Raw genomic sequence first — 19,529 nt, forward strand, 5'->3', positions numbered from 1 at the left:
GATCTGAGAAATTTTAATAATTATGAGAAATGTATTTAAATATTCTATTTCTCTATCAGCTACTACTAAGACTATAAAATATAATAGTACATATCTTTAAAAGTATGTATTCAGAAATAGGTATTATTGGCACTTAGAAATTTAAAAAGAACTGCTCCACTTCTCTGAGCTTCTCACACATATCAAGAGAGCAGAAATTACTGACTTCATTCTTCACCCTGAGAAGCTGAGACCTATGGGGCAAAATGGCTTGTGCCAGCCCTCAGCCATCGGGTAGAAGAAATGGGCTCATTCATGCCTTCCTATCCCAACCTCCAGAATCCGAGGGTGGATGTAGTACCTGGGTTTCCATGCTTTCTCCTCTTGATTGCTTTTGGCTTCCAGTGATATGTCTTTCCCAGCTTTGATTCCCTTACTCTTGTGAGTGTTTCATTGACTGAGTCAAATTGGAGGCAGAAGTTCCCACAGCCTCTAAGCAAGCAGACCTTGGACTCTCCTGCACAGGATGAGGATCCCATGGGAAGCCCAGGGACTCCTGTGGGCTGCATCTAGACTTCCCTTATCAGTTTGGAGAATTTCTAAGGAACCAGGGTAATTTCAAAACATTGAGCCCCCGGCACACAAACTCTTCCTGTAATCAATTTCAAGATCCTTGCATGAGAGCACAACATTAGCCTGGTAACCTACCCAGGACTCATCATACAAGGCCTGTTTATGACTAACTTCTTAGAGAGAAGGGGACTCAATAGGTCTGTTATTCTCCACTAGGGAATTCACCTCTTTGTACAACCACAAGGACATTGGGCTCACTTGAGAGGGTAATCGGGTAACTGTTTAAACCTGACAGGGCATTTCCAAAGCCAAGCCTATAAGCTGGTGTACAGAGCTCTCCCATGTCTATGTGAACTGAGCTCAGGTATTGAGTATTGGCTACCCGGTGTGAATTGGAACTCTAAAGATATTCTAAAACTGTATAACAAAGACATCCTTCTGTCTCTCACAGAAACTTCTTGAAGACAAACTAGATTAGTTGTACAGCCTACTAATATGAATATTGGTTGATAATCATTTAAGTGAATATTAATTTATTCACGGTGTAGTTTTCATTCTTGTCATAGTGAATATTAGTTGTGTTTCACATGGTGGCAAAAGTGTGCTTACAGTGATAAAGTGTAACTTGATTAACTTGCAATAGTTAATGGCATGTAAATAGTTAATGCGATAGTTAATAACAACTGTAAATGACATGTTCAGCTACTGATAAACCTTTGGAATGTGCTTTAATTTTTTGAGTATGCCAGTTTATTTTGTGAAAGTAGTTAGCAATAAACTACCAAATTTTCAAATGACTTTATGTTTTACATAAAATCTGTCTCAAGTTAGCTTCAAATGTGCATCAAATATATTAATAGGGTTTAGAAGGGCAGAAACAAATTACATAGTTTTAAAATATTAACAAAAATGTATGAAGTAAATGAAACCAACAGTTAAATAATTAAATGAATGTCTAGCCAGAAATGACAAAGGCAATTAGGTGAGCCATTCTTTAATTACACAAACATCCCATTCCAATCGTTTTCTTCTTGCATGTGCAGGTATTTGGTGTGTGCATTTCCTTGGGTAGTGCCATTCCTGCTGCTGTCTGAGGCTGGGTTTTAGTTTCAGATACCCATAGGCCACAGCTGATCAGGGTTCTGACTGTGAGGAAAATTATGAAGGCCCAGACCTAGGACTCAGTGGGTAATTTTAGGGAAATAACCTTAGCTGTTTTTATTAACATTGGTTCTCTTTTCGGGTGGGCATGATGGAGAAATCCTTAAAATGTATCTTCATTTGACAGTTTCTATTTACTGTGAAATGAGCTGAATTCTACCTTTTGATCGACATGTCTGTGCTAAGGATTGCATAAATGAGCTCAGTTTGCCATCCATGAGTAATCTGTGTTCATTACCCGTGGGAGCCCCAAGCAGTCCGTGCTTGCCACATCTAAGCCTTAGCTTAAATGATGGCAGGGCCCAGACGACATGCACATGTCTCAGTGTTATGAAACGACTACCTCAAGAGCATATGCTGCTGCTCTCTTGAACTTCTGAAGACTATTTACTATTCCAATTCAGTAACCCATCGACTACAACCCTGTTGGTTTTACCAGCTAGAGCCAGTTTGGATTCTAGAAGACCACTGACAAAACAATCGTGTCAAGGTTCCTGGTGCAGCTGTCTATGACCTTGGTAGCCAGGCTCCAGTCTGCAGACTGGGCCAACATAACATTTTTGTGTTCTTTTGGTTGTTTTTTTGGTTTTGGGTTTTTAATTTTTTTAAAATTAAAATATAATGGCATCTTTTTCCCCTTCTCTCCCTCCAGCCCTTCCATATAATATCCTCTACCTTCCCTCAAATATTCATGACTTCTTTTTCTCTAATTATGTTTTACTTGGGTGGGCGAGAGACAGAAAGAGAGAGAGAGAGAGAGACAGAGACAGAGACAGAGACAGAGACAGAGACACAGAGAGAGAGTCCTACATATAAACACAATAGGCTCAGCCCATATAATATTGCTATGTTGTTTATTGTTTATATGTAAATGATTTCAGGGTGTTGGATAAGTACCTGGAGGCTTCTTTCCTAGGAATTTCCCCCACTCTGGGAATTCCTTAGTTGCCGGTAGTTCTTTGTCTGGGTTTGGGGTCCTGTGTGATTTTCCCCTTCCAATAACTTGACTGTTGGTATGGTCCTTGTTCAGGTCTTGGTTATGCAGCTGTGTTGTTGAGATTCCATGTGTGTAGCTTCCCTATCTCTTCTAGGAGACACAGTCTCACAATGGACATCTGGTTCTGGCTTTTACAGTCTTTCCATCCTTTCTTTCAAGTTGCTCCCTAAGCCTTAGATGCAGAAGTTGTGTTGTAGATAGATCATTTGGGGCTGGGCACCAAACAATTGCTTGTTCTCTGCATCTTGATCAGCTGTGGTTTTCTGTGATGGTCTCTATCTGCTACAAAGAGAAGTTTCTCTGACAAAGGGGGACAGCTACACTTGTCTGTGGGTCTAAGTATACATATTTAGAATACTGTTCAGAATTACGCTGGTGTAGTAAATGGTGATTATGTCTTTGTTTTTTATGTATATATTTGTAATCCAACATAGATCTCTGTCTCTTCTTTTGAAGCAGATGGAGACCTGCTCATCTGTAAAGTCTGCTTGTCTCGGTAATTCTAGAAGTGATTCTGAACAGCTTTTACATACATACACTAATATCCTACCTACCACTGGGCCCTATATCTGATATTTATTATTTCCCAACTAAAATAGGATTATTTTTGTTGTTATTGTTATTTGTGCTGAGAATGGAACCAAATTTCTCACATGTGGCTGGTTAACTATTCTATTAAAAGTCCTATCTCTAGTGATTTGTATGAATATGAATTTAACACACACATACACATATATCACACACATATACATCACACACACATATCACACACATACATCACACACATACAGTACACACACATACATTCACACACACATCACACACACATACATCACACACATACAGAACACACATACATCACACACACATACATCACACACATACATCACACACATATAGAACACACATACATCACACACATACAGTACACACACATACATTCACACAAACATACATTCACACACACACATCACACACATATAGTACACACACATACATTCACACACACATATACATCACAATACATACATCACAAACACTATATATCACACAAACATACATCATACACACATATCACACACACATCACATATACATACATCACACACATACATCACACACATAATCACACAAACATACATCATGCACACATATACATCATACACACACACACACACACACACACACACACACACACACACACACAAATAAAATAGTTTTAAAGTAGAAAGTCATAGCCATGACATTACTTCTTTCACACATTAATGTTCAACATGTTTTTGCCTACTGTGCCAGGCTCTATGTTGTAATCTGGTGAAACGTCCCCGCTCCATGGAGTCATTGACATAATGAGTATTTTTGTCCAATTGATCTTCTGCATCTCTACCTCATTTCAAGAGTATTAAAACTTAAATGAATGTTTGCTCTTAAATATGTTAGCATTTCCCTTTATGATTTATTGCCAAACAGCTGTAAGTAAAGTTTCTAATATTGAGAAGGAGACATTCAGTTTATTTAGCTCTAGATTTTCATCTGGTCTTTGTCCATTCACATCAGGCTGAAAAACATTTGCTGAAGAATAAGTCACAAGAAATTCTCTTTTCTTTTACAAGGGTTCTGTCAGAGAGTTTGTGATTTCCAAGCCTCTCAGTAGAAACATCATGCACTTCTCCGTTCTGGTCAGAAACTTTTGCTGGAAATATGGCTGTGACCTTTTCAGTATCCCATGTTTTGATTAGCTGGCCGTTCCACTCACACTTCATTTATAGACAAATTGTGAAAGACTTGAATGGCAAGCCAGAACTATATGGAATTTTGAAAAGGTCACTGTGATTTAGCCTATAGCCACAGAATTGAAAATACATGACAAGTCATTATCAGACTTAATTCTCACAACAAGGGCTGTGGTAAAGATGGGATATTATTCCAATTAACATATTCCTGTCTCATACTAAAGGCTGAAATGGCAAAGCTCAAATGCCCTCTTGACTCCTTTTGTGTGATGACTTAATAAGTCAGAAGGAAATTATAATTGAATTAAGCAAGGAAAAGGGAGGTAACAAGCCCTTTTGATTTGCGAGTCCATCGTAGAGGGAGTAATGTAATGACTTTCCTGAAAACTCTAATTATACATGAGTAAAACATACAAAACCAATTCAACAGCCACCCCATGCTCTCTTTTTTTATCTATAGCATAGCTGTCAGTCAGATGGGAACTCCATTTATTTCCATGGAAATGAAGGCAGCGAGTTCAATTTTGCCACCACCCGGGATGTAGATCTTTCTACAGAGGATATTCAAGAGCAATGGTCAGAAGAATTTGAGAGCCAGCCCACAGGGTGAGTAATTGTTATCTCCCATGCTGTGTGCACCACCTCCCTTACTCCAGCAGGCACATTTTAAGTGAATATCATTGAATAGCAGAAGCATGCTTAAATCGACACTGATTTTTATTGCAGACGAGCCAAGAGGGGGACACTTACCCTAAATGTCTTTTATTAAGTAACGAGGTGCTTTTATGCACATTTAAAAAATTGTTACAAATGCCTCATAACTTCATATATATCTCATATTATTTAGCTTTTACTTGGAAAAAATTTCAATATTAGAATTGCAGTCTTTCTAGCACAATTATATTGAGATTTTCAGTTCTCCTCCTGGGGACTGAGATTTATGGAACCTACTACCCAATTTTCATTGAAATGTGGTTTTGATCCATAAAAAGCTATTTAGGAGATATAGTTTATCTTTGGGAGATACGTAAAGAGTTATTTGCAACTGAGGTTCAAGGATGGGAGACCAGAATCACTAAGGTTTTCTTGATGTTTTGTGTGATCTGCCTTCCTCTGGGAACTTCACACCTAATATCACTGATTAGGTGGGTGGAGCTTTCAGAAGTTCCAGTTTGTCTGGACATTCAGCTCAGTAGATAAAAATGTTTATCGTGGAAGTATGAGGACCTGAGTTCAGAGCCCCAGAAACACACAAAGCCACCCATATAGGGTGAGCTTGTGGGAGCCAGGGCTTTGGGAGAATGGGGAAAGCCTGGAAGCTTGCCTGTTGAGGGAAGACATCTATTACATTAGAACATGTAATAATCCAAAGACAGATGAAGCATTTCACTCTAATAAAATACTAATGTTGTAAGAGGGTTTTGGCTAAAACCAAAATCATCATCATCACAAATAAAAGAACTGAAAGTCCACTTATGAGTAAGTTGTGAGGTGTGAGAGGATCATGAGGACACAGGGTGAAAACCCTGCTTTAATGGACTATCAGAAGTTGTTTTATTGGTCTATCAAAGAATGCTGATAAAATTATTTTAGCAGAGCTTCAGAAAAGAAAACTTTTTCCGAAGTCAAATTGATGTGTGGAGCCTGGGTACACAGGACAAGGGATGGCAAACAAAAGCATTAGGTTATGTTCCTTGTCTGCCAAGTTTACTTCCTGTTTATTTGTCTTCCTGTCAATCACCACTATCCAGAAACACAACTTGCCATCAGGAGATCACCTGCTAGGGATAACAGGCAGATTGCAAGTCCTCCGTGTTCCAGGGTAACCAATTGAATTCGTTGTGTTCTGAGGTATTAGGAAAATCCTAATTAAATATTTAGTGTAGATACACATTCCTTTTACCTGTTTTCCTTCCATAAGAATTAATAGAGAGTAAAAAAAAATGCGCCCCTAAAAAATAGTAAGTTTTAATTATTTTGTGTGAATAGCCAGGGTGGAAAGAAAATGCAAGTCATTGTGGCAATGTTTTTGGAAACAATTTCCCAGTTACCCAGTTTTCTACTATAGAATCTAAGCATTTGAACTCACTTGCATGGCTGTGATCAGGGGCTTGCACATCCCTGGGCTGTCCCAGCACTGACCGGCATTTTTTGAGTAGAATGTTAAAGCTTTGTTGTTTCTAAAGAAGACACATCTGTTACTTCAGGAGGGGGATGCTTCAGTAGATACACTGATAATTTATGTGCATCTTTCTGAACTTTGCCTTAACCTTCCAGACACATCATTTAATTAACAACTACAGTATCTCACCTAGCTAAGGCTGCCTGTAGGTGGGAAAGGGCTTGGTAGAATGACACATTGCTACAAAATGGAATTTTTATATATGCTTTGTATCCTTGTGTGTTTGTACTATTTAAATATCTTTTGAAGACATTTTATTTTGTTGCCAGTATGTCCAAGACATAGTAAAATCTGAAAATTAATCACTACCAAAATTTTAATAAGTATAGCATTTTACCACCTGCCCCAAATCCTTGCTCCAAGTCCTTAAAAATTACAGGAAATGAGTAAATGAATCTCCGATAAATGAAATAAATGATAAAACAAGATAAATGATAAATAATTAAAACAAGAAGGTATCCCACTATGTAGCCAGAATTTTCAAAAGAAACTCGGGGAAGAGAGGCTGTGGGGATGGTCATGAACTAGGATCTGAGAAGGGAGGGTAGGAGGGAACTATAGTCCAAGATGCTCATTGAATAAGACACCATTCATACATCTCAGCTTTGTTCCAGGTGTGGGTACTGGATTGGGACGGAGCTCTGAGTCACTGCTGTAGGGACTGTTGAATGACTTCAAATGCAGGCTCCTGCCTCCAGGAAGGAGCAATGAATGTGGGTGTCTGGAAATGAGCTTCAGAGCCGTGCGTGCCCATGGTCATCCTCACCCATGGTGCCTTACCTGCCAACCAGCTCCATGGTCATCCTCACCCATGGTGCCTTACCTGCCAACCAGCTCCATGGTCATCCCCACCCATGGTGCCTTACCTGCCAACCAGCTCCATAGTCATCCTCACCCATGGTGCCTTACCTGCCAACCAGCTCCATGGTCATCCTCACCCATGGTGCCTTACCTGCCAACCAGCTCCATGGTCATCCTCATCCATGGTCCCTTGCCTATCAACCAGCTCCCTGGTAATCCTCACCTATGGTGCCTTACCTGCCAACCAGCTCCATGGTAATCCTCACCCATGGTCCCTTGCCTATCAACCAGCTCCATGGTCATCCTCACCCATGGTGCCTTACCTGCCAACCAGCTCCCTGGTAATCCTCACCCATGGTCCCTTGCCTGCCAACCATCTCCATGGTCATCCTCATCCATGGTCCCTTGCCTATCAACCAGCTCCATGGTCATCCTCACCCATGGTGCCTTACCTGCCAACCATCTCCATGGTAATCCTCATTCATGGTCCCTTACCTACCAACCAGCTCCATGGTAATACTCATCCATGGTAACTTACCTGGCATTTTACACTGACAATTAAAGTGTGGAAAGCAATTCCAACAAATGATCTCGTTCAGTAGTTCTCAACTGTGGATCATGTCCCCTTTGGGGATTGATTGAGCCTTTTATAGAGATGGCCTAAGACTATCAGAAAACACAGATATTTATGTTATAAATCATAACAGTAGCGAAATTACAGTTAAGTAGAAACAAAAGTAATTTTATAGTTAGGGATCACCCAACATGCAGAACTATATTAAAGGGCTGTGGCATTAGGAAGGTTGAGAACCACTGATCTAGGATATCCAAATATGATTTTTAAAAAGTCAATTTTAAGTAAAAGCATCCATCTAAAGAGCTAATAGTTGAGTAAACAAAATAATAGAATGAACAAATACAGCCTGTCTCAGAAGCAGACCTGTTATCCTCACAGGGGTGAGGGAATATATGACATTTGTGAAACCAGAACAGATTTATAAGGAAAAAATTAGAGATGAGAAAAACAAAAAATACATTGGTTGAAACAAGTTTACTAGATTTCTCCCAATTATAAATATATGCCTAATTAAAAAATAAATTAGTAAGCTGAATATTTTAATCTTGAGTCCTTGTATTGGATATAAGACAAAGGAATTTAGGGTTTGGGGAGATTGCTCAGTTGATGGGATACTTGCCAAACATGCATGAGTGTCTGAAGTTGATCCACAATGCCCATATTAAAAAGCCAGGCATGGTGCCATGCACTTGGAATCTCAGTGTTGGGAGGGAAGGGCGGGAGACAGTGGGATCACTGAACCTGGATGACCAGTCTCCCTCATCCAGTCTTCAAGCTCCAGATCTCAGGAAAACAAGATGAATGTCTCCTGAGGAGCCGCACCCAAGTTTGACCCAGCCTCCACGTAGGCATGTGCCTACACAGGTGCGTGTGTGTACGTGCAGACACAGGAGCATGGGGAGTCATATGTCATGTATGGAGAAAATGGTATTTTTAACCTTAAAACATTAATACTTAGAATGCAGTTTAACAACATGACTATTGAACAGAACAACACCAGTAGTCTCCCCCAGCACCAGGCCTATGAATTCCATAACCATGGATTTTAATCATGTTTTCAATATGGCATAGATTCTTCATATGCAGCATGCCTTAAATCTAATCAGGATAGCTGTTGGTTACACCCATACAGTGTTGCCAGTCCTGTATCAGTGTGGCAGGCTGGTATTGTGGGGCTTGGGGGCTAGCACTGGCTTAGATCATTGATATCCTAGCACTGTAAAAGTGAGCCAGCAGGTAGAAAGTGTCTTGGTCAGTTTGAGACTTATTTCTCTATGCCCTGCAACCAAAGTGTGTGGTGTCATCAGCAGTCATTGTACCATCCAATTACTGTAATCAACCAAGAGAAACTGCAGTACATGATGCATAAACAATTGAACATGTTAAAATTTAGTTGTCATTCACCCATACTTACTGTCATTAATATATTGCCAAAACAATGCTCAAGAGAAAATTATAATAAGATATGAAATGAGGACAAAGGTAAATAGACCAATAAATTGAGTCTCTCTCAAAATATACAAGTAGAATATGTCCCTGAGGAAAAAAATACTTACTATGTCTGATGAAATGACTCAGCAAATAAAGATCCTTCATGCTAAACTTGGTCAGTGGAGTCCCACCCCCAAAACAGTGGAACACCCTCGCCATGGGCTGTCCTTTGACCCCAGCACATGTGCATGTCACAACACACACACATATAAATGCATACACACACACATGTGCATACATGTAAAAATTTAATTAGTTTAAATGATAGTTGGGTTCGTGTTGAAGACATACAAGAGCCTCAGAGAGTTTCGGTTGACCAGTTACAGGCTGCTAAAGCGCATTGCTTCCCCTCTCTTAACTTTCTTTTGATCTACATTAACATATTGTTTTCTTAACAATAGAATGGTTTTTATAGTAAAGAATTACCAAACAATACTTTTAAATTGTTAAATAAATATGCTAAAACCCATTCTTCATATAAATTCTAAGGCCTACAGAAGACCTACAAAAAGATAAAACATGGATTTTCTTTCCGTTAAGCATCTCCTCATTTGACGGTTGTTTAAGTAATAATATGCTGTATACCGTATCAACCAAACTGATAAGTCTAGTTTAAAAAAAAAGAATAAAACATTCATTGTAGTTTTTAAAGTCTTTTGAGCTGGATGATATCCTGTCTCAAAGCAAAACAAACAAAATGGTGCTCCGTTTATAGAAGTATAAAATGAAGCTGATTTCCTGGGACGGACTCGGGAATGCCCAGCCAGTGCTTGCTTTTCTCTAAGCAGCCTCCAGTCTGGGCCGGGTTATTGCTGTATAATGAGAAAACTCCGTGTCTTCTCACCATTGTGGAACCAGCTTTCCAAATTAGTGCTATTCCAGTCAGGTATGCTTAAACATGATGCATGGGCTGGAAACCAGGGACAGAACTGGATGTGAGTAAAATGAGGGAAGCGGTTGCAGAGGAGAATCTTTGAAATGCAGGGCATGCTGGGAAGCCTTCTTCTAGGGCTCATCACTTTTTCTCTCCTGTGATGTAATGATAGAGGGAAAAATCCATCAATGCAGCAAAGGAAGAGAAGCCTCACTGAAGCCTCAGCACACACCTTGCTAGACTCCAGAGGACCCTCCCGGAGATAAACCTCATGAATATAAATTAATGTGCAAGGGTCTCCACCAGTGTCACTTCCCTTATTAAATATCAGAGACTAGATCCAAAATAGGGCCTTACCAACGAAATGAACTTTTCAATCTCAGAAAATTCATGCGAGGTCTGAAAAATAGGTAAGTTTGGTGACTATAGACGCAGCCAGCCTTTGTTTTGTGTCCTAGTTCACACCTAACATTTCTAACCTTTAGGTGCTTTAGTGTATCCTGAAGAATATACTAAAACAAGTTTTCACACATAATATGAAATGTTCCATTCCTTTAGTGCCTTGTATGTCAGGGTTGGTGGAGAAATAGCTGACTAACATGTTAACCTTCCATGTATCAGCCTATAATGAAACCATCTGGTTTTCATTCGGAGTTTAAAACCAACCAATGCTTTTTCCTTTCCTTTGGTTTCTCTGAAAAGTTTGCTAAAGAAGACATGTGACATCAAAATCCAAAGTCCCTTCACATGGATCCCCACTCCATGTAGTTAAAACCTTGGCAACACTCATCAGCAATTGTCCCCCTCACATACTAAAAGGCACCATGTGAACCACATTCCCCTGTTACATCTCAACTCTAACTAAAAAAAAAAAAAAAAAATACTGATTCATTATAAAAGTTTGTTTGTCAGTTACTATATTATTAATCATTTCAAAAAATGTCTACCAATCCTCCTGCTGATAGACAAGGAATACAGTAACAAGTGTCCTTGTGTATTTATTTATTTATAATAAATTCCTAAAATATAAAAGAAAAATTAAAGATTCAGATATATATGAGTACGTGTGTGTGTGTGTGTGTGTGTGTGTGTGTGTGTGTGTGTGTTGTATAATTTCAGTTGACAAATTTCCCTCTAGAGACTATATCATTGTGGATATTACTGAGCTATGAGCTGATTAAAAGACAGTTGATCCAAACAAAGCATCCTCAGTCAGCTTCTCCTTCCCAATAAGAAACCTCTTCAGACTGCTTCTGCTTACTAGACTATGTGTCTTTGTGACACACAAAAGGTAGTCTTATTTTAAAGTTATGAATTAAATATTATTGTGACCTTAGTATTTCTGAAGAACAGAGTTGCCTTAGGGCATCTTATTGATTTGAAAACTTTTTTCTTTCCTCCAACATCACCTCTCTCTATTTGTAATAAATAATAGATTCAAATGTATTTATAATAAATAAGATGGGGCTTTTTATTTTATAATTAGTCATAAAGGGGTAAATATAAATTGGATGTTGAAGAGAGTTCACCCCTAGGCAGATGTTCCTTCAGCTGCAGTTCACTGGAACAGAGCTGCATTTCCTCAGGGAGAGTCATTTAAAGCACAGAGAATCAATACTACCATTGAGGGAAATCGTCATGCCATCCAAGAAGCAGCTAAAACTGTACAGCACCTCAGGTAGCCACTGCAGGGCTCACAGATTTGATTACTGTTTCATTTTATAAGAGAAAATCAGGGCTGTGTCAATTTTTTAATGGAAATGACCGCAGTTTGGGGACCAAGTCCTTTGAGCCAACACTTGATCCTTGAAGGTAGTGGTAGCTCTGCAGCCCGTTATGAGCACTTTGCCTCCAAATACCCTTGAGCCGGTTTGTACAAATTCATAAAAGAATGAACTTGTGCTCTGCCAGGCTCCTACTGAATTTTTAATAAATGTACAATAGCTTATTCTAAGCATTAAGACTTTTATAAAAGCTGTAATTTGTAAAGCTTAAGCAAAACACATTGCCTTCGTCTTTCTGTTTGAAGTAGACTGAATAGTTTGTGCCATTTGATTATAAATATTTGCGTATCAAAAGAGATTGGTTTCACATTGCTTACAACTAACTGTTTTAGTAAAAGAAATAAAAACTAATTTATAGTAAGTTGGGGAAGATTGGGTTTAAACTAAGAATTGAATACATATACTATGTGAATTATAGCATTGTCTGTGGTCAAAGTTGTGAAAATAACTCGTAGATTATCTTAGAAAAGTAATTTACAGCAAATAACTAAGGGAAAGTAGCTACTGAACACATCTCTTATACTAATAGTAAGGTCTTTTAGTCTATGACAATTCCATCTTTTTCAATTCAGCTTTTCATTTAAAACTGCTCTAAAGCAGACAGTATATCTAAACAGTTGTCATCTGCATCATTTATGACTTAAACTCACTGTGTGGATCATCAGGCTGAGTGGTTTAATTGAGATAAATGGAGCAAGTAAAAGACCAATGAACCAGTGTGGAGTCTTCATGTATACATCACAAGAGGCTCCTGGTTAATTTACAAATGAACCGTTGCAAAAAGTTTCTTGTGCTCCTTGAATGGTTGACATAATCTTTTAACACACACACACACACACATACACACACACACACACACACACACACAGAGAGAGAGAGAGAGAGAGAGAGAGAGAGAGAGAGAGAGAGAGAGAGAGAGAGAGATTTCATAAGATTTAAGTCTGTTATAAAATTGAATGAGGCCAGTAAGATGGCTCCCCATCACTTGCTGCCAAAGCTGGCCACCTGAGTTTGATCTCTAGAGAGCCCACATGATAACTTTCTTTTGACTTCCACATATGCACCATGACATGCATGTGCACACAATTGGTCAATAAATAACCCTGAAGAGTCCCATGAATCATCCTGGCAGAGTTAGAAGTAACCACAAACTGAGAAGCAAACTCAGTTTCAGAACCAGACAGTTAGCCTGCAGCAAACTGCTTAACATGTATATCCTGTCTTTCAGTTTGGAGACAAGTTATTATATGAATAATAAGTAAGTACTAGAGAAATGAGCATTTAAATAACTCAATGAATATTTAAAGTCATTCACAATTATAAGAGATTAAGCTTCTCATAAAATAAGCTGTAAAATTACATGTGTAATTATACACAATGTTCTGTTGTTGCTTGATGTTTTTTTATGCAAGTCTCACTACATAGCCAGGGCTAGCTTAGAATTCACCATGTAACCCAGGCTGGCCTCACAGTCAGAGTCATCTTGCCTTAGACTCCCAGTTTTGGGACTGCAAGCATGTGCTCCCTTGCCAAGTGATCTAATAGTTCAAATCTTACTTTAAAAGTCTGTTGCCCATGTGTAGGCTGTGTTTGCTTGATGTTAGTGAAGTCACTTCTCTGAGTAGTCTTTGCTTCGGAAAGAGTGAAGCAGTCAGTTATACTTGAGGAACTTTTGAAAGGAATTGAGGTAGCATATTCTCAACTAGTGTGCTTCAACACTTTACCTGAAATGACTATCCTTCCGTTTACATCTGTGGATTTCTAGCAGTTTCTTTACCTAGTAAAACTGAATAGAACTGGTGTCCCTCTGTGGAGAAATGAAGTTGCCACTGAAGTACATTGCTTAGAGATGGTTTTCAACGTTTTACAAGTGTTGGTGGGAGAAATTATGGCAGATAATCGTTAGAATTTCCTAGAAGGAAACATGTCATGTCTTAGGAGAGCAGTTAATATTCAACAACTAATAAGTTTTGCTTTTTGATTTACAAAATTGCCTCCTTTTAATAATATTATCAGTTTAGTTTTGACAGGGATAGACATTTAAACTAATGGCACCAGAGCCCAGTAGAAACTCACACACAGAAGAGAGTACTATGTGACTAAGTGGCATTTTATTCATTTTAGAACAGAATTGTTAATGGTGCCAGAACAGCTTGTTATCTATATATGAAAAGTAAAGTTGGATCTCAACTTTATTCCTCACCTTCAAATCAATTTCAAATAAATTAAATTTATGTAAATGTGAAAAGTACAATTTTAAACTTTAAAAAGGAAGTATTAAGGGAATACCTCTATAACCTCAGGGCGAGGATTTATTAAATAGAACAAAAGACACAGCTGAAATAAAAGATGAATTCTGCCATTAAAACTTTTTCAAATGATATATGTGTGTGCTATGTTTATGTGTGGGGACACATGTTTAGAACATATGTGTGGAAGCCAGAGGCTAACTTCAGGTTGCTCTCCACTTTTTTCCGGGATCAAAGTCTCTTACTGAACCCAGAGATCTCCGGTTAGCAAGTCCATATAGCCAGCTTGCCCTTGGGAGCGCCTCTCTGCACCTCCAAGCACTATAGTTGCAGGTGGCCATCCACACCTGCCAAGCTTTTCTGTGGGCAGTGGGTCCTCGTGCATCGGAACACAGATCTCACACTTACGTGGCAGTTGCTTTAGCCATGGATCTATGTTCCCAAGCCTGTCTATTAAAACTTTTTATAAGCAAGATGACACAAGGAAAATAAAAGGTAAAATACATATATATATCCAAGAAAAATTACAGTCTAAAAATAATAAAGATTTCAGATCACAAGGAAGTGAGTGAAGAGTGAGACTGTAGAAAATGGAAAATAGACAAAGGAGAGGAGCAACTTCAGCTGGATAGTTATAAATATGAAAATATGAAAATATCCAACCTCATTAGTAGTCATGGAAGTGCAAAAGTAAGATAAAAAAAAAATCTCCTCCATCTACCAGGCTAAAATTTAAAAGCTTAACAAAACCAAATGATGACACAGCTTGTTTAGAAATAGGAATCTTACATCTTCCTGATGGCAATGTAACTTTTTCCAGCTAGTTTGAAGATGGGTTAAGTATCAACCATTCTACTTACACTCACACGCACACACCTGCGTTCAGACTTTTTCTCAGCAGAAAGTTTTGTGAACGCTCAGAACACAGACAATTCTTAGAGCTGCTGCTTTCTTGAGTATCTTAAGGTGTACAAAGGTTATGCATTACAGGTGCAAAAGAGCAAACACCAATGTGCTAATGCGGTGTGTAGCATATTGGATTGGACCCATACCTCTCACAGACACCAGTAAGGGAAGGCTGCTAGAGGAGGTCTGTCCATGTGTGTGAGAACATTAATACAGGACCTTCCACTCAGTATCTCTAGTAATAACCAGAAAAGTGGAAATGACCTAAATGTTTAAAAGTTTTTGGTCATTCTCCTAAAAAGTTTCTTGACTTCTGTTACAGCCAAAAATACATTGTGAGGTTTCTGATTAAGACCTGCAAGGAGAAAGTTAGAGGAGAGGCATTTGGGAGGAGAGAGGTACAAATGCTAAATCAGCCTCCTCAATTAAGCCCGTGAATCTTGAGGACATGAAGCCCTCACCAAGAGTCGAGGTTGATGGAGAAGCTATTCCCAGCTGGTCATGCAGGGGTGGGTCTGAATCGACAGGTGGTTTACTGAAGGTCTTCTGCAGAAAGCAGAACCGTCAGTCTTCAAACTTAAAAGAGGAAGTGGTCCTCAAATCAGTCATTGTGGTACCAGGCTTTAAGATGAGACAGAGGGAATTTGTGAATGACAGAACAGAACAGTAATCTGAAAGTAGGAATGAGAGAGGCCAAGGTCAGGAGAGACAGAAGGGAGGATAGATTGTCTCACGTGATGGGGCAAAGACAAGGCTATCAGAGGCAGAGGAAAGTGAAGATGGCCCAGGAGAGGCACTGAGGTGTGCTGCATACACTCTTGATATTGAATTCTTTATCATTATTGGGCCTCTGCTGTACATTAGGCCCTGAGTTAGATTAAGAATGTAGAAGTAAGGCAGCTGCCTAGGAGTTAGCATGCCAGGGATGCAGAGGAGCATATAAAGACATAATCCAAACATACATATAAGAAATGGTATCACAAAAGTTCAAATATGAGATGTGATGAGGCTGTCTGTGGGAAGCTAGGCAGTGAGTGAGCCTAGGAAATGCTCTGTAGGGGACACGTTGGAGAATGACTCAGTTTGTTCAGCCGTGAGTAAAGGCATGGAGGCTTGGCAGAGATGATTGCAGCAACTTTAAAGTCCTGTTATATAGCCAAGACTTTTGGCACAAGACAGGAAGAGACATGCAACACCCACAGAGGTAAGGCCAGAAATGTGTTCGGCATTAAGGAGTTTGAGATAGATCCAGACAGCCCTGGGGAGCCACTAGATGAGCTTAAGCAAAGCAGAGACATAATCACATTTTCATATTTGAAAAAGTTACCCTGAATGTCTATAGAATAGAATCTGCCATCATCTTTCTGAACCCTCTGTTCCAGGGAATTATTCAGGTGCATCTTCTACTCCTCCCAACACACACCTTTATGAAGACCTGGTGGTACCTGTAGTGTTGACAGTGCCAATGCTATACCCAGTTCTCAGCCTATACTGACACGATTCATCAATCCCGGAACTAATCTATTACTAAAGTAAGAGATAAGCTCTGGGGTCCAACTATAGCATTGCATATAGTGCCTACCCATTGTTGGCTGTTCTTAACATCTCTATGTCTCAGGTCCACTTAAAATCAGGATATCTGCCAGGCATTTTTGGTGCACACCTTTAGTCCCAGCACTCGGGAGGCAGAGGCAGGCCGATCTCTGTGAGTTCGAGGCCAACCTGATCTCCAGATCAAGTTCCATGACAGCCTCCAAAACAAAACAGAGAAACCATCCCCCCAAAAAAACAGGAAAAAAATCAGGATGTCCTTGTTGTCTTAGAGTTTCTGTGAGGATGGAATTAGGTTAGTATGTGATGCCCTAGGAAAGGATCTACCACATTAGTTAGAACTCAATAGAAGTTAGGTGTTTTGATATTCTTCTGCACTCCAAGCACCTGCTCGGCAAGACTCCACTTAAACCTTATCTCCTTACTGAAAGCTCGCTGGACTTTTCCCAGCACATACAGCTTTTCATTCAAGTATACACATGTAATAATCACATATAATACATATATAATTACATATAACACATATATATTCTTAATATACAGACACCATACACCATACAAGCATTTGTGATTCAGTTCAAGAGTGAACTGTCTTCTCTGGTTCACCCTTGCCTTAGTGTTAATTTGACTCTTTAACTCAACTGTAAGAACTTTAAGAATAAAGACTTTGTGTGGGGGATAGGGAACCAATTGAAACAGAAAGAAGAGGGTCTATTTGATCAATATGCATTACATTGATGTATAAAAATTTCAAACCACTAAAAAAGGATAAAGAATAAATACTTTCTTGTTCTAGAAAATGACTCAAGTTACAGGAAAGTAAGTACTCTGTTGATTGAAGTCAATAAATAGAAGTGTAACTGAACACATGTGGTTAAGGTTTATCCATTGCCCGAAGTCTGTAGTATCATGTCTTTATTCAGAATTATCCATCACTAAATAAAAGTTTCTATGTAAAGTTGGATTTGGTATTCTCACTCTCAATGATTCTTCCTTTTTGCTTTTTTTTCCTTTAGATGGGACATCATGGGAGCTGTTGTTGGTACAGAATGTGGAACCATAGAATCAGGTCTATCACTGGTGTTCCTCAAAGATGGAGAGAGGAAACTATGCACTCCTTATATGGATACAACGAGTTATGGGAACCTGAGGTTCTATTTTGTTATGGGTAGGTACAGCCTTTTCCTACAGAAATAGTGTTGCTTATTATTTAGCATATAATATGAAAATTAGTGGAATCTGAGCTCCCCTGATAAAATAAAGACCTGTGATATTTACTCTGAGATAGTTTGTACATTTAAATATCTAGACCTCATTTCCTTTAATCAATATTCAAACTGTCTCTCACTTTATTAAAAGTAATTTCTAGAAAACATGAGTAAAACAAAGGTATAGTAAATATTTAATAACCACTCTAGTTTGTTTTTCTATCTTTACCCTCCTGATAAAACGTATTTGAAATTAGAATTTCAATAGTAAATTAACCTGTCTTGTTGGTGCCCTCTTGTAGAGAAAGGCATCCTTGATATGCCTAGGCCTAACAACAAAATGCCATAGTGCCTTCCCTCACCTCCCTTTCTTGGTCTCAGGAACAATGGTGCATGCAATAACAATTAGTGACAAGGAGCCCATGAATTTGAAGGAGAGTGAAGAGGGGTATGGCGGAGGGTTTGGGGTGAGGAAATGGAAGGCAGAAATATTTTCATTATAATCTCAAGAATAAAGATTCATGTTTTTAAAAAGACAATGGGAAGGCAGCAAAGGACAGGTTAGCCCCTTTGTCAACAGCCAGTAACCTCACCACTCATCAAGGTGAGTCATTTATTTCAATGGATATCTTGCTATTACCCAACTCTGCTGTTCTGGGAAAGAGAGGGGAAAGTGGTTTATCGTACTCTATCACTTTTTTATGATACTCTCTATTTTTCAATAAGTTTTAAAGCACATAAAATGTTCATAAAACATACTCAAATGCACTATAGATAGAACAAGTACATAAAGTTGGAAAAATACACATAGGTAAGTTAGGGGCTTGAAATTTGTGCCCTGCCAAATTTGTCCTACTAGTCAACATTGGCACAGTGACAAATTCTTTCATTGATGTCATTCCTATCACATGCCTTCTTTGTAGAATGGAAAATCATGAGCAACATCCAGAAACAAAACAGGAAATAAACACTATCTACCTTTGAACTTAACAGCAAAGTTGTCAGTTCATCAGGACAAGATGTCCTGAGCCCAGAACTGAAAGTTGTCTCACTCAGCTTCCTGACAGTTGTACAGCTGTTGGGAGCTGAATGAGCTAGAGCTCAGAGTTGCATGAAATATACACTAAGACCATCATAATTGTAAGCATTTTGTCCGTGTGATGCTTCCAACAATTACTTTGTCCACAAAAACAAGTCATAGGTCTATAGTGATGTAATCTCAACGTTTAGAGCATCCTCACTCTAAAATAGTTTATGCATTTGAATATCTAGACCTCATTTCTTCTAAATAATATTCAAACTCTCTCATACTTTATTAAAAGTAATTTCTAGAAAACAGTAAAACATAAAGTTTTATTATTTAATATGTCACTCAAAGTTTGTTTTTCTCTTTACCCTCCTATAAAATGTATTTGAAATTAGACTTTCAATAGTAAATGAACCCATCTGCATACATCTATTAAA

General features: G+C 38.7%; 1 protein-coding gene across 2 annotated transcripts in view; it reads left to right on the forward strand.

The window, feature by feature from the left end:
• Reln (reelin) overlaps positions 1-19,529 on the forward strand; it is a 446,863-nt gene that overhangs the window by 255,746 nt on the left and 171,588 nt on the right. For both annotated transcript variants that reach the window (XM_027393422.2, XM_027393423.2), the window contains exons 11-12: positions 4,903-5,048; positions 17,874-18,025. In XM_027393422.2, the coding sequence (XP_027249223.1) occupies positions 4,903-5,048; positions 17,874-18,025 (298 nt within the window). The remainder of the gene's footprint in view (positions 1-4,902; positions 5,049-17,873; positions 18,026-19,529) is intronic.

Source organism: Cricetulus griseus, assembly GCF_003668045.3.
Source record: "Cricetulus griseus strain 17A/GY chromosome 1 unlocalized genomic scaffold, alternate assembly CriGri-PICRH-1.0 chr1_0, whole genome shotgun sequence".
In the NCBI taxonomy this organism is placed as follows: Eukaryota; Metazoa; Chordata; class Mammalia; order Rodentia; family Cricetidae; genus Cricetulus; species Cricetulus griseus.